Raw genomic sequence first — 18,999 nt, forward strand, 5'->3', positions numbered from 1 at the left:
GTACCTAAGCATACCTGTGGCTCCAGTCTCTCTCCTATTTATCTGTACTGTAAGATTTAAGGCACGGTTGTCTCTGCTAGTTTAAGGAGATTTGGTGATGATACTACTGTAGATAGTCATTACTGTTCTTGCTGGAGGCTCTGACACGAAGCAGCAAAAAGGTTATGACTACACGCCCTGGTGGGTCAGGAGGTCTCATCTGAGATGCAGAGTCTAAGCTTCCGCCAGGTTTCACATGAGCTCCTAATAGTGGGGATGCGTTTTCACTGCATTCTGCTACCAAGTCACGGCCCTCAGAATCATCCTGCTGCTGCACAAATGTGCCCCTTGCGCTTATTCATCCAGAGTGGAAGAACACTAACAGGAGGCATTACTGGCCAGACCAGCAGGTGCAAAAAGAGGGAAAAGAAAACAAAATGTAGTCACATCTAATAATTGGTAAGCTGCAATATATAACATTTTTTATTTTGGGTTTAATAAGGTTTTAAAATACCCTCCAGACCACTTTCACCATCGATGGGGTGTGCTGTGCACCTTGGAATACCAGGACTGAACTATAAGAAGAGAGTCACAGGAAAATTCTGGGCTGTGGCAGGGCAGAAATAGATGGACCAAGGCTAGAAATGAATCATGCCTAAGCATAGGTGAACAGAGCTGTAATGAGCAAAGACTACTACACAAAGCTTCAACAAAAACCTTGCCTGTACCAAGATGGCTGCCTCCATACAGAGACAAAATGCAAAACAAGGCATGGTAAGCCAGTAATGGGCAAAGATCAGCACCATGGAGACCACAGGCAATAAAGATCACTAGAATTCTGGCATCAGAGTTAAAAAACAAACAAACCTAGTTTATAAAGGTCTCTATGGTAGTTCCAAATGAACAGGCCACATGAGACAGAGAGCGTAAAATGAGATCACAAATAAAACATGGAATAATCAGTACAGACATCTTACCATGAGCTTCCAGACCAGCTCCTTGACCCAGTGCATTTTCATATGACTAGAAAAAAAAAAAAACACGTTTAGCAAAAGGTCAAAATGATTTTAGATCCAGGTTGGACTAGGGACTATGGGATTTGTAGTGCACACAGAGCAGTGCACATGGCCACAACTAACACATACTGTTCAAGCCAATCAAACAAGAGGGACATGATGGGAGAAAAGGGGCCTTGGAAGCTCACAGAGGTTGTTACAAGGAGGCAGAAAAACACAAACAATTGAATGAAAAAATAGGATTATGGGACCATTGAGTAGTGGATGTGTATGAATTATATTTGGAGACTATGGATATTGTTCCGTGTCACTTTAACGCATATTCTGTAAAATGTAACTATGTACTAACATTCCATTTGCATTTTCCTAAAGCACACCCGTTGTGCTGTTACAGAATGCAAAATGATCCCAAATTTGCATGGCACGAAACCTCTGGTTCCACAAAATACCTTTTACCATGTCTGACTGCTACCCCAATCTGCCACGTCAACCCTGAAGGTGATATGCAAATACTGACTTTTCTGAAACCCAGTGTTTGCATATAGCTTGGCACAGCTCAAAGTGCAGGGCTCAACAATAGGCTGCTCAGGCACAGAGCACTTCATTGTGCTATGGAGAAAAGACTGTGTGGTTTCCATAACCACTAGTTCAGGTTTTGCAGGGTTACATTAGTGGATTGAGGTCTTGAAAAGCACATTGAAGCTGCGATGCAGGCAAAGGGTCACTTTGCTTTAAATAACCCCATAGAAAGTATGCTTTAAAACACATGATCATACTGAAAGAACACATTTTGCAGAAGTATAATAAAAATTCGGTTATACTAAAAAAGGTGCCACTGTGGTGAAATCCTAACCTCAAAGAACTCTATAATCACCCAGATAGGTCCTGGTGGATAGCTAAGGGGGTTATTTACATTTCTCAGGTGTATGTGGAAGGTACCCTAATTTCCTTTGAGGTTCTTAAAATGGGTAGTAAAATCAGAAGTTTTTTTTATCTTAATGCATTCTTGAATTCTTCTCTGATTGGCTGAGCAGTCATTGGCTCCCGCTGCTGTCAAAGTCAGTCAGCTAGCCAGCCAGCCAGCCAATCAGGAGAGAGAGAGAGACTTAGTCTGAATGGACACAGGGAGCTGTGATTCAGCTTGGGTGCCCCCATAGCAAGCTGCTTGCTGTGGGGGCACTGAACAGGAGGGAGGGATACAGGTACAGGGATCACAGAAGAAGGACCCGAGAAGAGGATTCGGTCTGCTCTGTGCAAATCCACTGCACAGAGCAGGTAAGTATAACAGGTTTGTTATTTTTACAGAAAAAAATAAAGACTTTACAATCACTTAAAAGGAACAGGCTGGTGTGTCTAATAAATTATTTTTGAAATACCTTTTAATGCACCATGCTGTGCAAGTCCAACTTGGGTTGCTGGGGGAAGACCTGTCTACTCCCCCTTTGGAACATCTCATGGCAGACACCGATATTGCCAAATTGGTGACAACCTTTTATAATGCATTGCAATTTGCAGGTTCACACCCCTTTGCTTCCTCCTACTGGAAATGGCATGCTTACCTTCCTGTCTTTACAGATGAGGATTGGGAGGAGGTTACCGAAAACCTTCTTACAGGATGTTATCAGTATGGCTGACAAGTTTATACATTTCAAATTTATTCACCAACTTCATTATACGTCTGCTAAGCTGAAACGCATGGAGTTGATGGAACAAGCCTGCCATCCTCGATGTGGGGAAGTTTCTGCTAATGTTTTGGTCTTGTCCAAGACTAACCTATTTTTGGACTGAATTGTTTGATATGCTAACAACTCATCTTAGTCTACAAGCTGCGAAGACTCTGGAGGTTTGCCTACTTGGTGTACTTGATAACTTAAAGTGTTTGTTAACCCAAAAAAAAAATATGTCGATTTTGGTCCCTTAAAGCAGATTACACAGCACAGTGCTTGTGCTATGTAATCTGCCCCCCTCTAAACTGTAAAAAAAAAAAAAAAAACCCTGAACATTGCACTTCCTGTATGCCCTCCCAAAATAGACCATGATAACCAGGGCTGCTCCACCCTGATCACCGTGGTCTAATTGCAGCCCTCCGTCATACGCTATCCCCTCTGCTCTCCTCCCCCCCCTCCTTCCTTCCTTCCCGTCATCTGAATCTGTGCGTCTCCGGCCCGCCCCCCGCCGCTATTGCTTGTAAATTAAAATCATAAAATTTTCACGGTCAGCCTCTCAATTAGAGGCTGGCATAGCACACTATGTCATTAGTTTTACAAAACAAGTGTTATGAATACCTAATTTGAGCTGTCTTCCGGACGGTCACGTGACCTGCGGCCGCTTTCCAGCTCCGATGGGCTGCTTCTGCGGAGGAGACGAGCGGCCACGTGATCTCCCCGGCTGACATCAGAGGGAGATCATGGCCCCTCCCTCAGAAGCAATCCACCAGAGCTGGAAAGCGGCTGTGAGTGATGTCACCGGCCTGATGACAGCTCTAATTAGGTATTTACACTGCTCGTTTTGTAAAACTACTGACACAGTATGTTATGCCAGCCTCTAACAGAGGGGCTGGCATAGTTTTATATATATGGGTTAACAAACCCTTTAATTGCAATTGTATTATGGTTCGTTTGATATTTTTCTATGCAAAAAAAAAAGCACTTTTGCTGTATTGGAAGGATCTGGCTCCGCCCACACTGCCATACATTTATCAACTGATAAACCAGGAATTGCCTCTGTAAAAACTAATACAAAGGAAGTGCTTGTTCTAAAAAAAAAAATGTATAGTATAGCAACCTTGGGTGGATATTTTGGCTTTTCAAATGGCAGCTCTGGCTTATTTTTTTGTTTATTGGCTGACTCGCATCATCCATGTTTACTGTACAGCCGATTCCGATAATTCCGGCTTCAACGGTTATGATAATTTCTGGATGGTTTAATTTGTACTATTCTGCTGCTTATTGGTGTTGGGCTATGCATAGCTGACTTGAATGCCATCGTCCTGGTTTAGAGGGCAATTGTTTTGTATTTTAATAAAATGGTACTCCCGCACTATCACTTTAAGTGTAGTATAACAAACTGCTGCAGGCACCGGTTAGCAAATTCATGGCTAATGGAGTGCAATATCTGTAATATATTGGTGCATGTTTGGGCCCTTTCACACATTTTGATCCGTTTTTGGTCAGTTTTTCAGTTTAAAAAAAACAAACAAAAAACTATTATGCATTTTTTGCAACAGAGCAGTGTAAAAGCAGCCCAAGTCACAACTGACCAGTGTTAAGAGTTCCATAGGATTTAAAGGGATGCATTTTTCTTCTGTTTTTTTTTTTTTTTTTTTTTAACAGAAAAAGTGTGAAAGGATTGAAGTTTACAAATACGTCTGCTTCTGTTCTTGGGACAGTTCACAAGTGCTGTAATAACCATAGATAAAGCGGCTTAAGGTATTAGTTGATCCTTATGATATCTGTCTTTGTCTTTTTGCCATGCTTGAACTAGCACAGCTGTAGACACACACACATCCATTTAAGTGTGATTAGTGATCCATATTTCTTTTGGAACATATGCTCCTGGTAATCTGCTCTCCAGTGTCATGTCACACCTTTTTTTTGTAATTTTTTTTTAGAAGACGTTTTAAGTTTTTTCTGTAACATAAAAAAACATTTCTGATAACAGTGATGGTGCTGGAACAAGATATGCTTTAACTGCAGACTTTCAGCTTTAATTGGAGCGTATTTACATCCAAATCAGGTGAACGGTGTAGGAATTACAACAGTTTGTATATGTGCCTCCCACTTTAGATCAGAATTGTGTCGATGTTTCAAAATTTATGGACCTGACTGTATTGCCGATTTGGTTCTCTATGCCTTTTTCTCTTAATGCGCTGGTTCTATGGCGGTTGAATATAACTTGATTTAATGGAATGGGAGGGGACTGGGGGATAGAGTGAAACGACAGGCACCTTTTTCAGCCCTTAAACTGTATCAATCCGCAGTGATATGCCTGCAAGAAACACATCTTCAAACTTCAAAATCTTTATTAAAAAATCGTGGCTATCAGGTGCAGTTTCACTCCAACCACTCGTCCTACTCCAGAGGAGGCAGTATTTTGATTTCTAACGATATATCGTTTATTCTGGTCCGCTCTCATATTGATAACCAAGGCAAATATATTTTCCTATTATGTAAACTGGCTGGTATGCTATGCATTATAGCAAATGTCTTTGTCCCTCCTCATTCTTTTCTGAGAGTCTGAACTATTTAGCTAAGTTTATAGCCCCTTATACTAATGTGCCCATTTGGATTTTGGGTGACTTTAATAACCTCTTAGATAAAACTTTGGATAGAAGGTCAACCACACACAGTGGACGACCTGCTGATTCTAGAGGTCACACCCCATTTGCTAGGCTGATTATGGAGCTAGGCCTGGGGGATGTGTGGAGATCCAGGCACCCCGACAAGAAATGTTACTCATGTTACTCCTCCACGCATAAAGCACTATCCCACATTGATCTATGCTAATGTAATCCGCAGGCTAGGAGTAGAGTTTCTCTGATTGAGTATATCCCACATAGTATCTCTGACCACTCCGTTCTTAGAGCACTGATCTCTGGTCTGGGTACTACTGGGGAGAGACTCTGGAAACGAAATCCCTTGTGGTTTCAATTATTCTCCCCCGCTGACCCTATACCTAAAGCGATTGTTGACTTTCTGCACTGTAATAAGGGTTCGGGAGCAATAGGAGTTGTCTGGGATGCTTTCAAAGCGCATTTTAGGGGTCTTCTTATCCGGCAAATCTCCTCTGTCAAAACTAGCACTAAAGAATGGGAGTCCCCGGTGTTGGATACGGTCACTAAGGGTGAGCTCCGGTGTGTTCGCACAGCCCACGTGCAGAGCCTGAAGTCGGCAATGCGCTAATCACAGACAGTGAGACATTGTCCCGATGCTCGGCTGCTGAGATCGGGACATGTCTCACTGCCTGTGATTAGCACAGCGCAGTGCTGACTTCATGGCGGGCTCTGCACGTGGGCTGTACGAACACGCCGGAGCTCATCAACGGTCACGAAAGCTGAGGAGTTTCATATTACCAATCCCTCACAGGATTCTGAACGTAGCTGGCTGGAAGCCCAGAATTTATACCAACAAGTTGTGCTCACTGCGGCAGAGAAAAAGCGTTTTTTTTTCCTGCAGCAGCGATATTTTGAAGAGGGGGAGAGCATGGGTCACTCTCCAGTGAAAAGACAGGAAAGTAACCACATGACTTCAGCATGCCAAATCATGCTGAGGGGTGATACAGCTAATCCTTGCAAAGCTGCTGAAGAAAGGAGTGGGAGGGAATTAAAAAACACTGCATGTCTCTTAGGCTAGTGCACAAGATGTAAATCACCTGTCACTCACAGCAAGGGGAAGGATTTGACAAAGTTTTTCTCAGTTTGTCAAGATTTATCTCACTGAACAATAAAAGATGATTGCTCAGGGATGGATTAACTCTGTGTGGCAAGACTGGGCTCAAATGATAGGAAATCCTATACTCTACAGTATGATATTAAAAAAAAAAAAATTCGGGTTTACATCCACTTTAAGGATGTATATTCATCCACAGTTGTTCCTACGGAGGAGGAGTTGGTGCAATTCTTGGACCAATGCCCTCTTCCTACCCTATCCCCCAAGGCTTGTAATACACTAAATGCCCCCATAACAATAGAGGAACTGGCTGAGGCGGTGATGGCTATGGCAAATAGTAAATCACCGGGCACTGATGGTCTCCCTGCGGAGTTATATAAGAGATATAGTGAGCCCCTTCTTCCCTTTCTTTTCGGATACTTTTAATGCAGCTCTAAAAAGTGGACGTCTCCCCCATTCAATGAATGAGGCAGTCATAGTAGTGATTCCAAAAACCGGGAAAGGACCCGCTATTCTTATAGACCCATTTCTCTTCTCAATACCAATGTCAAGCTGCTGGCTAAGGTACTTGCAACCAGCCTGGCGAGCATAGTGTCTGGTCCATTAAGACCAGTCAGGCTTTATACCTGCTAGATCCATGGCCTTAAATATTCGCAGGCTGTTCCTGAATATCCATCTTCCAGTGGATAATCCAGGTAACAGAGCGGTATTCTCCCTCGAAGCTGCCAAGGCTTTTGATAGTGTTGAGTCGAGATACCTTTGGGCAGTGCTACACAAATTTAGAGTTCCTTTATCTCCTGGGTACAGCTGTTATATGCAGAGGAATTCTTCCTGTCTTTGTAATTGTATGGTGCGCAATCAGATTCTTGCCTGACCACCCTTCCAGTTTAATTCTCTAAAGATAACATCTAACTTTTGGAACCACTTTTTGTATACCCACACTGGAGAATTTGTAATGCATACAAAAGCTGTGGCATCCATAGTATTTTAATCAAGTTACATCGTCCTGCTACTGATAATGGGAGAAGTTTCCATATTTTAATTTTTCCCCTGAATTTTTCCAAAAGAGATATTATTTATGATATACTGTTTGGGGTCTCTTGTAATATTAATTCCCAAATAATTCATTTTGTCCACTATTTAAATCTAAGCAACCTCCTCAGGCAAGGGACCTTCCAGGGAGTCTACTGGTAACAATGCAGATTTTTCCGTTTATGGCAGTTTTTGGTCAATTCTCTGGCAAGACCAGAGAATTGACCAAAATTTGTAATTATTTCCATTGCCCTCAACAGGGAGGTCTGCGTATCCCCTAGAAATAATAGAAGGTCATCCGCATATAGTGCCACTTTTTCTTCCACTATTCCCCTGCTAAATCCTCTTACCCCGGGGAGGACCTGAGAGCCACTGCCAGAGGTTTGATTGCGAGGGCGAAGAGCAGGGGACATAGGGCACCCTTGTCTCGTCCCCCTCAGCAATCAAAATTTGTCTGAGTATTCACTCTCACTTCTGGCACTTTATATAGCAATTTTATCCAATAAAGCCCGGGCCAAATTGAAACTCAGCCAGGACCCTCCAGAAATATCACCATTCAAGGCTGTTGAAGGCCTTGGCGGCATCCAAAGGCTAAATAGCCCTTGATCCATCCCCATCAGCCGGGATCTGTAAATTCAAATACATGCGTCTTATATTTATACTAGTAGATCTTCCAGGAATAAATCCCGACTGATCGGGGTGGACAAGTTTCTGAATGACCCTGTTTAACCTAGCCGCCAAGACCTTTGCCAGGATTTTTATATCTGTTTTCAGTAAGGAAATGGGTCTATATCTGGATGTATTAAGTGGATCCTTGCTCTCCTTGTGTATCACAACTATGTTAGATTCCATCACAGATGTAGGAAGCTCCCCCTCTGTCACCGACCAGTTTAAGACCCCCAGCAGCTCGGGCAGCAACACCTTCCCATATCGTCTGTACGTCTCCGCCGGAAAGCCGTCAGGTCTTGGAGATTTCTGGCCTGCCATCTCCCTTGTGGACCGCTGTAATTCCTCTAATGGTATAGAGGAGTTCAACTCCTCCCTTTCAGTTTCAGATAGGGCCGGGATTGCCAGACCCCTAAAGAAAGCATCCACTTCTTCCATCTCCCCCTGCTGGGAGCTATACAGATGCTCATAATATTCTTTAAACGTATCTACGATTTCCGAAATATGTGAAGAAACACTGCCCCCACCCCCATACTAATCGCGGGAACCATAGATGGGGGTGAGTTTGCCTTAACCAGGTGGGCCAGCATCCGCCCCTCCCCAAAGATATTCTGGCTTTGGAAAAGTTGTTTATTCTCTGCTTTCCTAACCATTAGTGTCCTATAAGTCTGTTGTTCATCTGACCAAGCCCTGAGAGTATCAGGGGTTGGGTTGCTCACATATTGTTCTTACGTTGTTGTCACCCTCTCTCCAGCCACCCTTTCCCAGTCCTTGGTCCGTTTTTTTTATTTTTGACAATTGCTGTATCATTATACCACGAAGGAAGGCCTTCAAAGTGTCCCATGTTACTCCCACCCCAAGTTCTCTCAAATCCCTTTGAGAAAGGGGGCCCCAACCTAAATGCAACCCCCCACTCCAACTCCTTAATGTGCCAAATAAGTGATCAGCTGTGCCCTTAAATCACCCATACAGGAGTTATACTTATTTTCCGGTTCCTCTATAATTTTCCCTTATGGGATGCCAACCACCCCGCAACCCCCTCTGGGGAATCAAAAAACAAAGTCTCCCCCAAGGCGGTCACCCGCAGTCTCGCTGGATATAACAGGGCATAGGATACTTTCAGTTGTTGTAGTTTAAGCTTCATTTCCAGAAACTTAGCCCTCCGTTTTTGCAGTTCCGGTGAGAAATCTGGGTAAATAGATACCCTTGCACCTTCATAGAAAATATTACCCATTTCCCTGGCCTTCTGTAGTATGGTTACTCTGTCCTTATAAAAGAGCATTTTTTCCATGAGTGATCTTGGGTGAAACCCTGGTGGAGGAGGTCTAGAGGGCACCCTATGAGCTCTCTCCATTGCAAAAAAGGGTGAAAAAGTGTCCTTTCCAAATAGTTCCTGAAAGCATTTTTCAAGAAATACCACAGGGTCGGGGCCCTCACTGCGCTCCACATTTTTCCTTTGCATCCCGTTTTCCAGGTCGTCCATTTTTATCCCATAGTTAGCCATTTGTTCTCTTACAGTTCTTATCTCCTGCTTAAGGGGGTTCAGGTCATCCTCCACTAGACTTACTCTCCCCTTCAAGGGCGGTAGTCCTCTCTCGTACTTTTTGTAGGTCGTGCCTAACAAAGCATAGTTCTTCCCTGATGGTTTTAAGCTGGTCAGACAATTCACCCAAAGATGGCCTGCAGGAATTAATTACTTGCAGGACCTATTTTAGTGTTGGTTCTCCCTCTGCTGAGGCTCTGGCTCCAGTCGAGGGTTCTGGGGCATCTTGGGTGTCCTGGATAACCTCACCTGCGGGTTTCAGTCCTGCGTGATTTACCTCCGGTGCTGCTATGGCTTGCCCTTGACCTTGGCTTTTCCTCGCAGCTGCGGCCCCGGTATGGCCCTCGGTACTGGAGCTGGCACTGTCCTGTTGCGCTGGGTCTTCCCCTCTCTTCCTCGTCATAACTGTATTTTATAGTAACCCAGCACCAACTCCCCACCTTGGGGCAGGGTGATGCTTACTCCAGGGAGAGAGGGAGAGAAAGGGGAGGCAGGATAATGAGGCCGGAGAAGTAGGGCCACAAAAGTCCAAAGGGGATCTCCTTAATTTTCTCTTCCCCTCAGTTGCAGAAAACTAGGTGTCCCAAATACAGGGTGCAAGGTACTAAATGTCCACCGAGTGTCACTAGAGACAAAGCCTAGTCTCCTCGAATAGCTGTATTACAAATGCTGGACTCACTTGGTTTCAGCATTGAGGTTTCTCCCCTCCATGGTTGGCATCCCAGCTGTGCAATCTCTCCCCTTGCGTCAGGCCATCCACACACACGGAGACATCAAAAGGATGTCGGCGGCGGACACTGCAAACACACCAGCGGCTTTTCTCTCTCTCTCCAGTCCCCCTGTAGAGAACCGGGCTCCCCTGAAGGGGCGGCACGGCGAGGCAGCAAAACAGCAGAGCGGCTGGATCCAGGGCAAGCTGTTCCCACACTATTGCATCGGCTCCAGCTTGCAGGATTTCTTCTGGAGCTGCGGTGGAGCTAGATCACACACGCCCACACTCTAGAGCATTCGGTCACGCCCCCATACGCAGCCTCCCACTATTGCAGTGTCGTTTGTACTTTTTTACATTTTTGTACAATAAACTTTCTCTTCTGATTAAAAAATAAATAAAATGTATAAGTCCATATACAAACAATACTAGTCTGATGTGATATGTTCAACTGGGTGATCTATCCCCGTTCCAAACAGTGAATTAGGTGACTGGAATCTTTTCTTTCAATTGCTGTGACACCTCAGTGCGCTCAAGCCTCTCACCTTACTACTGTAAGGTAACAGCATTGAGTTGATGGCTCTCTCTGGGGGTCCATGTATTTTCACATGCCTCTAGGGGTCCTTCTATGGTTAGCCCGGCTTGTGGAACTCAAATGGTAGATAGGTCCTCCTCTATGGTGGTCCTGCCCCATATCCTCCGTGGTGGTGGTGTGTAAGGAAGAAATCCCAGATAGTGCAATATCGTTTTTCCAAGTTTTATTATTAAAAGCGGCTAGTTTTACTCACTTTTTACAATGCAAACAATTGCAAACATGCTCCACGAGCGGCGAGTTTGTACTCCTGCGTCAATTCCAATATGCTTGTCGCTCAATCCCTCCCTATTTTACTCTATATATCATTATTGGCACTTGACAGCGCAGCACCATCACTGTATCAGAAATTGTTTTGTATGTTAGAAAAAAAAAAAAAAAAAAAAACTTAAAAACACTTAAAAAAAAAAAAAAAAGGATACTAAAAAATAGGGGTGCCATGACACTAGAGAGCAAATTACCAGAGGCATATGTTCCAAAAGTAAGCAGCTACTCTGGAAAAGAAATATGGATCGCTGATCACACTTAAATGCATGTATGTCTACAGCTGTGCTAGTTCAAGCATGGCAAAAAGGCAAAGGCAGATGTCACAAGGATCAACTAACACTTTAAGCGGGGTCAAGCACTGCTTATCTCTGGCTATTACAGCACTTGTGAACTGTCCCAAGAACAGGAGCAGGAACCTGAGAAAAATCAGCTCTGGTTCTCTCAAGAGACAAAAATTAAAATGGCAATGCAGGGCTGCTGAAAGAGCCTGGAGTAAACCTCCAAATGAATTATCAAAATGAAACTATATGATTAATTAAAAAAATTACAAGGAAGTGATCAGAAATGCCAAGAAATTTTTTTTCACAAGCAAAATAAAAAACTAATTGGCAGAGCTCTTCAGGGTGGCCAGGCGATTGGCTAATCCCATGTGTGGTCAACCTGAAGAGAAAAACTCTGTTGAATTATGCAAAATTTTATCCCGTTATTTTAAAGAGAAAATAGAAATTATCAGAAAAAACATTTCATCAGTGGAGGTGGAAGAAATATACAGGGACACGCTTCTTTTATCCCGTGACTCCAGAAGATATTAAAGTCATCCTCAAGTCTCTCAGAGACTTGTCCTCATCACTTGATCCCTGCATTGCGCAGTTGGTGAAGGACTCCTCAGATGCTCTGGCACCTTTTATTGCAGACATTGTTAGTATGTAATTTTCTACCGGTGTCGTTCCATGTATTCTGAAGCAGGCGGCGGTTATAACCCTGCTAAAGAAAGCTAACCGTGTTGGGCAACAATCGCCCTATTTCCACCCTGCCGTTTTTGGCAAAAATCATGGAGCGAGCTGCAATATGGCAATTTCAACCTCACCTGGAGTCTAATAAAATTTTTGAAGACTTCCAGTCAGGATTCCGACCTGGGAGAGGTCCATAAACAGCCCTGGTAAAAGTCCAGGATGATCTACTCTGGGCCTTGGATGAGAATGAAGCTTCGGCCTTGGTACTCCTGGATTTGTCAGCAGCTTTTGATACCATCGACCACTCTATACTTTTGGATAGGTTGAAGATGGTGGCAGGAATGGATGGCATAGCTCTGGCATGGGTAGCCTCGTTCCTGGGAGACAGGGTTCAGAGGGTAAAGATGGGATCATTTTATTCCTCTGATAGTTTCCTGACTTGCGGGGTCCCACAAGGATCGGCTTTATCTCCGATCCTTTTTAACATCTATATGAGGCCGCTGCTGTACATCATTCTCCGTCACAACCTCCCGTTCCATGTCTATGCTGATGACACCCAGATCTACTTCAAACTATCCAAGAAAGGGGAGGATCAGGCAATGCTGGCTTCCTGCTTGGAGGAAATCCAATCCTGGATGGGTGCCAATTATCTAAAACTAAATGGCACCAAAACTGAATGCATCATCTTCAGTAACCAGGTGTATTCCAACTTGTTTCCATCCTGGCTGGAATCTTTTAAACCTTTTCTGATTCCGGCCACTCAGGGACCGGGGTGTCATCTTTGACTCTAGGTTGAACCTGCGACCTCAGGTAAATCAGGTGGTGTGTTCGTGCCATTTCTACCTGAGACTCCTAAGGTCGACTTTTCACTATATCGCAGACTCTGATAAGATCGCCATGGTCAATGCCATTAACAGCAGTCAACTGGACTACTGCAATGCCCTGTACCTGGGTTTGCCGTATTTTCTCCAAGCTCCAGTTGATTCAGAATGCCGCAGGAAGGTTACTGACGGGTGCGGGTCGTCGTAATCACATCACTCCATCATCTCTTAGAGCCCTGCATTGGCTACCCGTGAAAGAACGGGTTCTGTTCAAAACTGGATGTCTTGTCCATAAGGCATTGCATGGATGTGGCCCAGGGTACCTGAAGGAAAAATTCATCAAGTATGTGCCTACCCGATCCTTAAGATCGGCGAACTTGGCCATATTTAAGATTCCAAAATTCAAAAAGAAAATATGCGGAGGGAGAACGAGTGAAGTACAAGGAGCTGAATTTTGGAACTCCTTGCCTCAAACTGAGACTTGAGAATGACTTTCTGAAATTCCGAAAGAAATTGAAAACCGTACTTTTTGTACAAGCTTTTGGAGTCACTTAAATTTTAATGGGGTGTGATGGACAGACCCCCAGGCTTTTATCCTGTATGTTGTCATGCTGGTATGTTGATTCTCCTAAGGTCTTTTAATGTCAATGTCTTTTGTTTTGTGCATCGAGGCCTTCAGGTAAGACTGTGTAGGTTAAGCATTTTAATAAATAATATTTGTAAACTCTAATCCTTTCACACTTTAAAAAAAAAAAAAAAAAAAAAAAAAAAGCAGAAGAAAAATGTATCCATTTAAATCCTATGGAACTCGTCACACTTGTCAGTTGCATTTTAAGCTGCTTTCACACTGCTCTGTTGCAAAACGGCACAAAAATTTTTGTTCGTTTTCTTTTTAAACTGAAAAACTGATAAAAAACGGATCAAAATGTGTGAAAGGGCCCTAAGGGCCCTTTCACACTGATCAGCATTTGATCAGTTTTTCAGTAAAAAAAAAAAAAAAAACTGAAGAAAAAAGGCATGAAAAAAGCATCCCTTTAAATCCTATGGAAGTATTCACACTGTTCAGTTGCATTTTTAAAAGTCCTACTTACTGCATTTTTGGTGTGTTTGGTGCATAGGATAAGTTCACCTTTTGCAAAAAAATAATACATGCACATTTTTTGGCAGGTAAAAAAAAAATGTGCATTTATTTTTTGTTTTCAGAGCCTATAAAGCATTGCACCAGCGATCAGCAGATCACTGATGCCATGCAAGTCTCCTGCATCCCGTAGAAATCGAACAGATACAATCTGACAGGAAGAGAGAATGAACTACCACAGCACTCCCCAGCACTGTGATAGTTCATTGAAAACTACAATGACAGCAGCAAAGGCTGCTGGATCTTGTCATCTTCCATTCACAGAAGACTGTGAACGAGTGACACAGCCGAGTGGGTAGACCTGCACAGCCACAGCGAGAAGATCCTGTCACAGTGAGGATGGGGGGGGGGGGGTGCTTGGGCATTCATAACATGTTATACATCTTACCATAAATATGGGTGTAACATGTAACATGTTATGAAAGGTGAACTTAACCTTTAAGAAACCATCAGGTTCCCCTTCCACCAGGCTAAATACAATGCTAAAGAAAACAATACTCATTGTACTGTGGAAGTATTTCCATACAGTACAGAGTGGTTTGCAAATTACTTCTTTACAGCAGCTTGCAAATTACAACTTGGCAAACACAGAACCATGTAACAAAAATGTAATCCATGAAAATACTAAAACAACCACACTCTAGCCTCTGTATACATGAAATGAAACAATGCAACACTGCAAGCATTTAAAAGATGTGTCATTTTAACCATTAATTTTGAAAATACAATGCAAAATACAAAGAACCAGCAACATACGCAAAAAGGGAACAATCTTCTATTTGCATACTTGAGTTTAATAAGCAGAACTTCAATACACTACTAAAAATATTTTTGCGTATCACATGAATACTGATTACTGACCTTCAAAATTGTTGTATTCTGGAAGCATAACACATTTTTAACTAACCAATAACAGTTGCTTCCTGGTGTTTGCAGTTTTTTTTTTTTTTAAGTTTTTACAGGCCTAATAATATAAAATCCATATAAAAGACGCCTACAGCGCTTAGCTGATCGCATTGCTCCAGGCTTTGTTGCATATAGGCCACAGAACACAGGCAATATGGCAACTTTAGTAAACATTGATTGGCCAAAGATGATAAAATCCAATGCCAAGGGGTGCTTGCAAAAGCAAATAAAATCTTGAAAAAATTATAAAATATGAGGGGAAAACCATGTGAAGCAAGTATTGCAGTACCCTGTATAGATCCCATACAAGTGCACATCTGTTATATTGACACACAAAGCTATGTTTTAAGGCAATGTATCGGTAATTATAAAAAAAAAAAAAAAATTTAAATGACTTGTTTAGTTTGGGGAAAAATAAAAAGGATGATTTAGCAGTAATCTAGCAAATAGGATTTTTGACAAAATAAAATTAGTTTCTTGGAGCACAAAAGTGGACACAAGATCTTTGTTCTTTACCATGAGGGTGGGCAAAACAGCAACAATGCCAAACGGCCCACGTCAAGAAGGGCTCAACAAATCAAGACAGCAGCCTGTAGCATCTTATGCCCAAAGTGGCATTAGAAGAAGTCTATATATCCAAGCATCCACCTTGTAGAACTTAAATATGCAAACAGAAATAGCAGTCTTGCAAATCTGAGAAAGATAACCAATGCTGAAAAGCTCCTGAAACTAACAGATATGGTAGAGTGTGCTTTAACAAGGAAGGGAGAAACCCGGTCCTTCAGGTTATAAGCTTGAATGATGACTTGTCTAATTCATGTTGCAGTGAAAAAAGTGGGGAGCACCCGGAACTCTGGAAAAAACTAAGAGGAAACCTGATAGGCTGAAAGAGAGATATACTCTAAACAGCGCGCACCACATCAAGACAGTGGAGAGAAACATCCTTTTGGATGTTAGGAGCAGGATGCAGGGAGTGATGAACAATTTTCTGTTTAGGGTGGAATGAAGAGACCACCTTAGGGAGGAAAGAGGCTTTAGGCTTCAGGCGAACTGTGTCCCTGTGAAACCCTAGAAAAGGCTCCTTACAGGATGAGGCCGCTGACTCAGAGACCACCACACAGATTTGATGGCAAAAAAAAAAAAAGCAACCTTGCAAGGTCATTTAAGGAAATACCACTAATAGGTTCAAAAATTGTCTTTAAAAAGCTGCAAGAACCAGGTTAAGATCTCACAGAGAAACAGGGAGATATGTGCACATTAACTAAGGGATGATAGGTCAGCAGTCTCTGAAAACGAATGGCTAAGGTTGAGATTTGCCCCTCGAGAGAAATTTAAAGCCAGATGCTGATCTAGACCAGATTAGAACATTATGCACCCCAGGGAGAAATTCCTTGGATGAAATTTCCTCCTCTCGCCCCAAGCAAAATATGCCTTCCGTGTTCAATGGTAGGCTTTCCAAGCAGCTGACTTCCTAATCCTTAAGTGGGTAGGGTTGACCAAAATTTGACAGGCCCCATCCCTTAGGACTTGGGCTTCATAAGCCATTGTCGTGCCATGAAAAGCAATGACCAATAAACATGACGGTGTAGTAGCCCTTGCTGCAGTAGCTCCCGATGATTCAAGAGGGCCCACTGAGAGTCTTTCATGAGTCTGTTAGAGTACCTTGTTCTCCTAAGCCAGTGATGGCGAACTTTGGCACCCCAGATGTTTTGAAACTACATTTCCCATGATGCTCATGCACTCTGCAGTGTACTTGAGCATTATGGGAAATGTAGTTCTAAAACATCTGGGGTGCCAAGGTTCGCCATCACTGTCCTAAGCCAATTAGGTGTGTTGAGAATCACTAAAATACTAAAATGGCCTTCATCTCAATCTTGCAGAGAGGAAAAGATCAGAGTGCACTGATTCCATATGGTCACTGGAGGGTCCACTATGAAGACCCAAAGTTTCCTGTGTTTTCAGCACATTCAGGAACCTAAAAAAGTAGATCACACCCAAACAAACTTTTCCCCCAAAAGTGTAACATTTACAAAGATATCCTTACTCCAACCTTCCCCCCCCCCCAAAAAAAAAAACAAACAAAACAAACAAAAAAGACAGACTTGCATACTCACCTCCATGCTGCAGCCCTCGTCGACTTCAAGACCAAGAAGCGAGTGATCACATGACTGCAGATTGCTCAGCTTAAGCTCTGCTCCAAGACTGTCAGTCACCGCTCTGTGACTCACAAGAGAAGTACAGCTAAAAAAGCTTTGCCCATACTTCTCATTTAATGCTCAATATTAAAATGGCTCTTAGGACTCAAGGTTTTTTTTTCTACCTTAATGCATTCTAACTCCCCTCCTCATACTTACCCGAGCGCAAACTCAACCCAGCGATGTGCACAAGAGCAACGGGTCTCTCTCTCTCCTCATTGGCTTACACAGCAGTGGTTGCCATTGGCTCCTGCTGCTGTTAATCACAGCCAGTGAGACAATGTGCAGACAGCTGGGGCAGGGCCGAGCCATTCTCTGTGTGTAATGGACTGCTCAAATGCCCTCATAGACACTCAGCAGGGGGGGGAGAAGCCAGAACAACCGGCGGAGGACCCAAAAAGAAGAGGATCAGGACTGCTCTGTGCAAAATCATTGCACATAGCAGGTAAGTATAACATGTTATTAAAAAAAAAAAAAAATCTTTCCTTTGGAATCACTTTAACCTACCCTAAATGTAAGCCCTAAATCTAAGCCTTATACTTAGCCTAAGTTAATATCACAAAAAAAAAAAAAAAAAAGGGGAAATGCGCTATCCTAGTGCTAGGTATAAGTTAATAAATTATATAAGAGACAATAAAAGTGCATTAAGCATATGATGAACTCATCCTAAATTGACATATCTGTGCAAATAAAATCCATATGAAATGTGCAAACACTGAGCAAAAAAATATATAGTGCAAAAAGGAGATCAGATTTTCTAAACTTCAGTAGTCCCTCTTTCTTTGCCATGAAGAAATGATGATAACATGCACCACAGAGGAAAGAGTGCTCCCAAAAGGAATCACCACAAGAAATTAAATGAGCGCCTTACCAGCTGCTCTGATCCCACAAAGAGACCATCAGAAACCTTGCTGCATAGCAGCCATATATACCATGATCTTGCATGAAAAGGTTCCAGAATCTCCCAAGCCAAGAAGCCAAATTAGACTAAATGGAGGAAGTTAAAGTACAGAGAAAGATCCACATAGTGTAGTATTTCACCAAAATTCAAAACCTGACTGAGGCTCACATCCCCAACGATGCTGGTTACAGAGAAACGCACGCGTTGGGAGGGGCCTCACACGTGTCATTATTCCGTAAGTGGGCCTGACCGCTTGGACCTACTGGTTGTTTGTAACACATGATGAGTAATTCCTTCAAAATTGTAAGTGTGATTTTATAATTTTGGTGAATAACCGCTATGTGGGTTTTTCTCTGTACTTTAACTTCCTCCATGGAGTCTATCGTGGCTTAGGAGATGGTGGAACCTTTGCATGCAAGATCGTGGTATATATGTCTGCTACGCAGCAAGGCTTCTGATGGTCTCCTTGTGGGATCAGAGCAGCTGGTAAGGAGCTCATTTAATCGCTTGTGGCGATTGCTTTTGGGAGCACTCTTTCTTCAGCGGTGCACGTTATTCCTTCACGGCAAAGAAAGAGGGACTATTGAAGTTTAGAAAAAATGAGCACCTTTTTGCACCTTATATATCCAGTTCGGGTCCAGAGCAATTTTTTTTTACTTTTTCACATACATGTAAAAACCTTAATTTTTGGCAATAAAATTACATAAACCCCCAGAACATTATATATTTTTCAGAAGGCCCTGAAGAATAAAAAGGTGATCATTGTAAATTTTAGTTTCATATATTTGCACAGCTGTTTATTAAAACGCAAATTAGATACCAAAACATTACATGTCTTAAAACTGTGTGCGCCCGCAATATCGCCAAAAACGATAGTGCCGAAAAATCCCCATA

The 18,999-nt window shown here is 42.7% G+C and overlaps 1 protein-coding gene across 1 annotated transcript in view; it reads right to left on the reverse strand.

Moving 5' to 3' along the window:
• The window catches only part of PGGT1B (protein geranylgeranyltransferase type I subunit beta), an 85,087-nt gene that overhangs the window by 13,672 nt on the left and 52,416 nt on the right, over positions 1-18,999 (reverse strand). Inside the window, exon 6 of the mRNA XM_073624639.1 lies at positions 957-1,002. Within this exon, the coding sequence (XP_073480740.1) occupies positions 957-1,002 (46 nt within the window). The remainder of the gene's footprint in view (positions 1-956; positions 1,003-18,999) is intronic.

Source organism: Aquarana catesbeiana, linkage group LG01 (genome assembly GCF_042186555.1).
Source record: "Aquarana catesbeiana isolate 2022-GZ linkage group LG01, ASM4218655v1, whole genome shotgun sequence".
NCBI classification, from domain to species: Eukaryota; Metazoa; Chordata; class Amphibia; order Anura; family Ranidae; genus Aquarana; species Aquarana catesbeiana.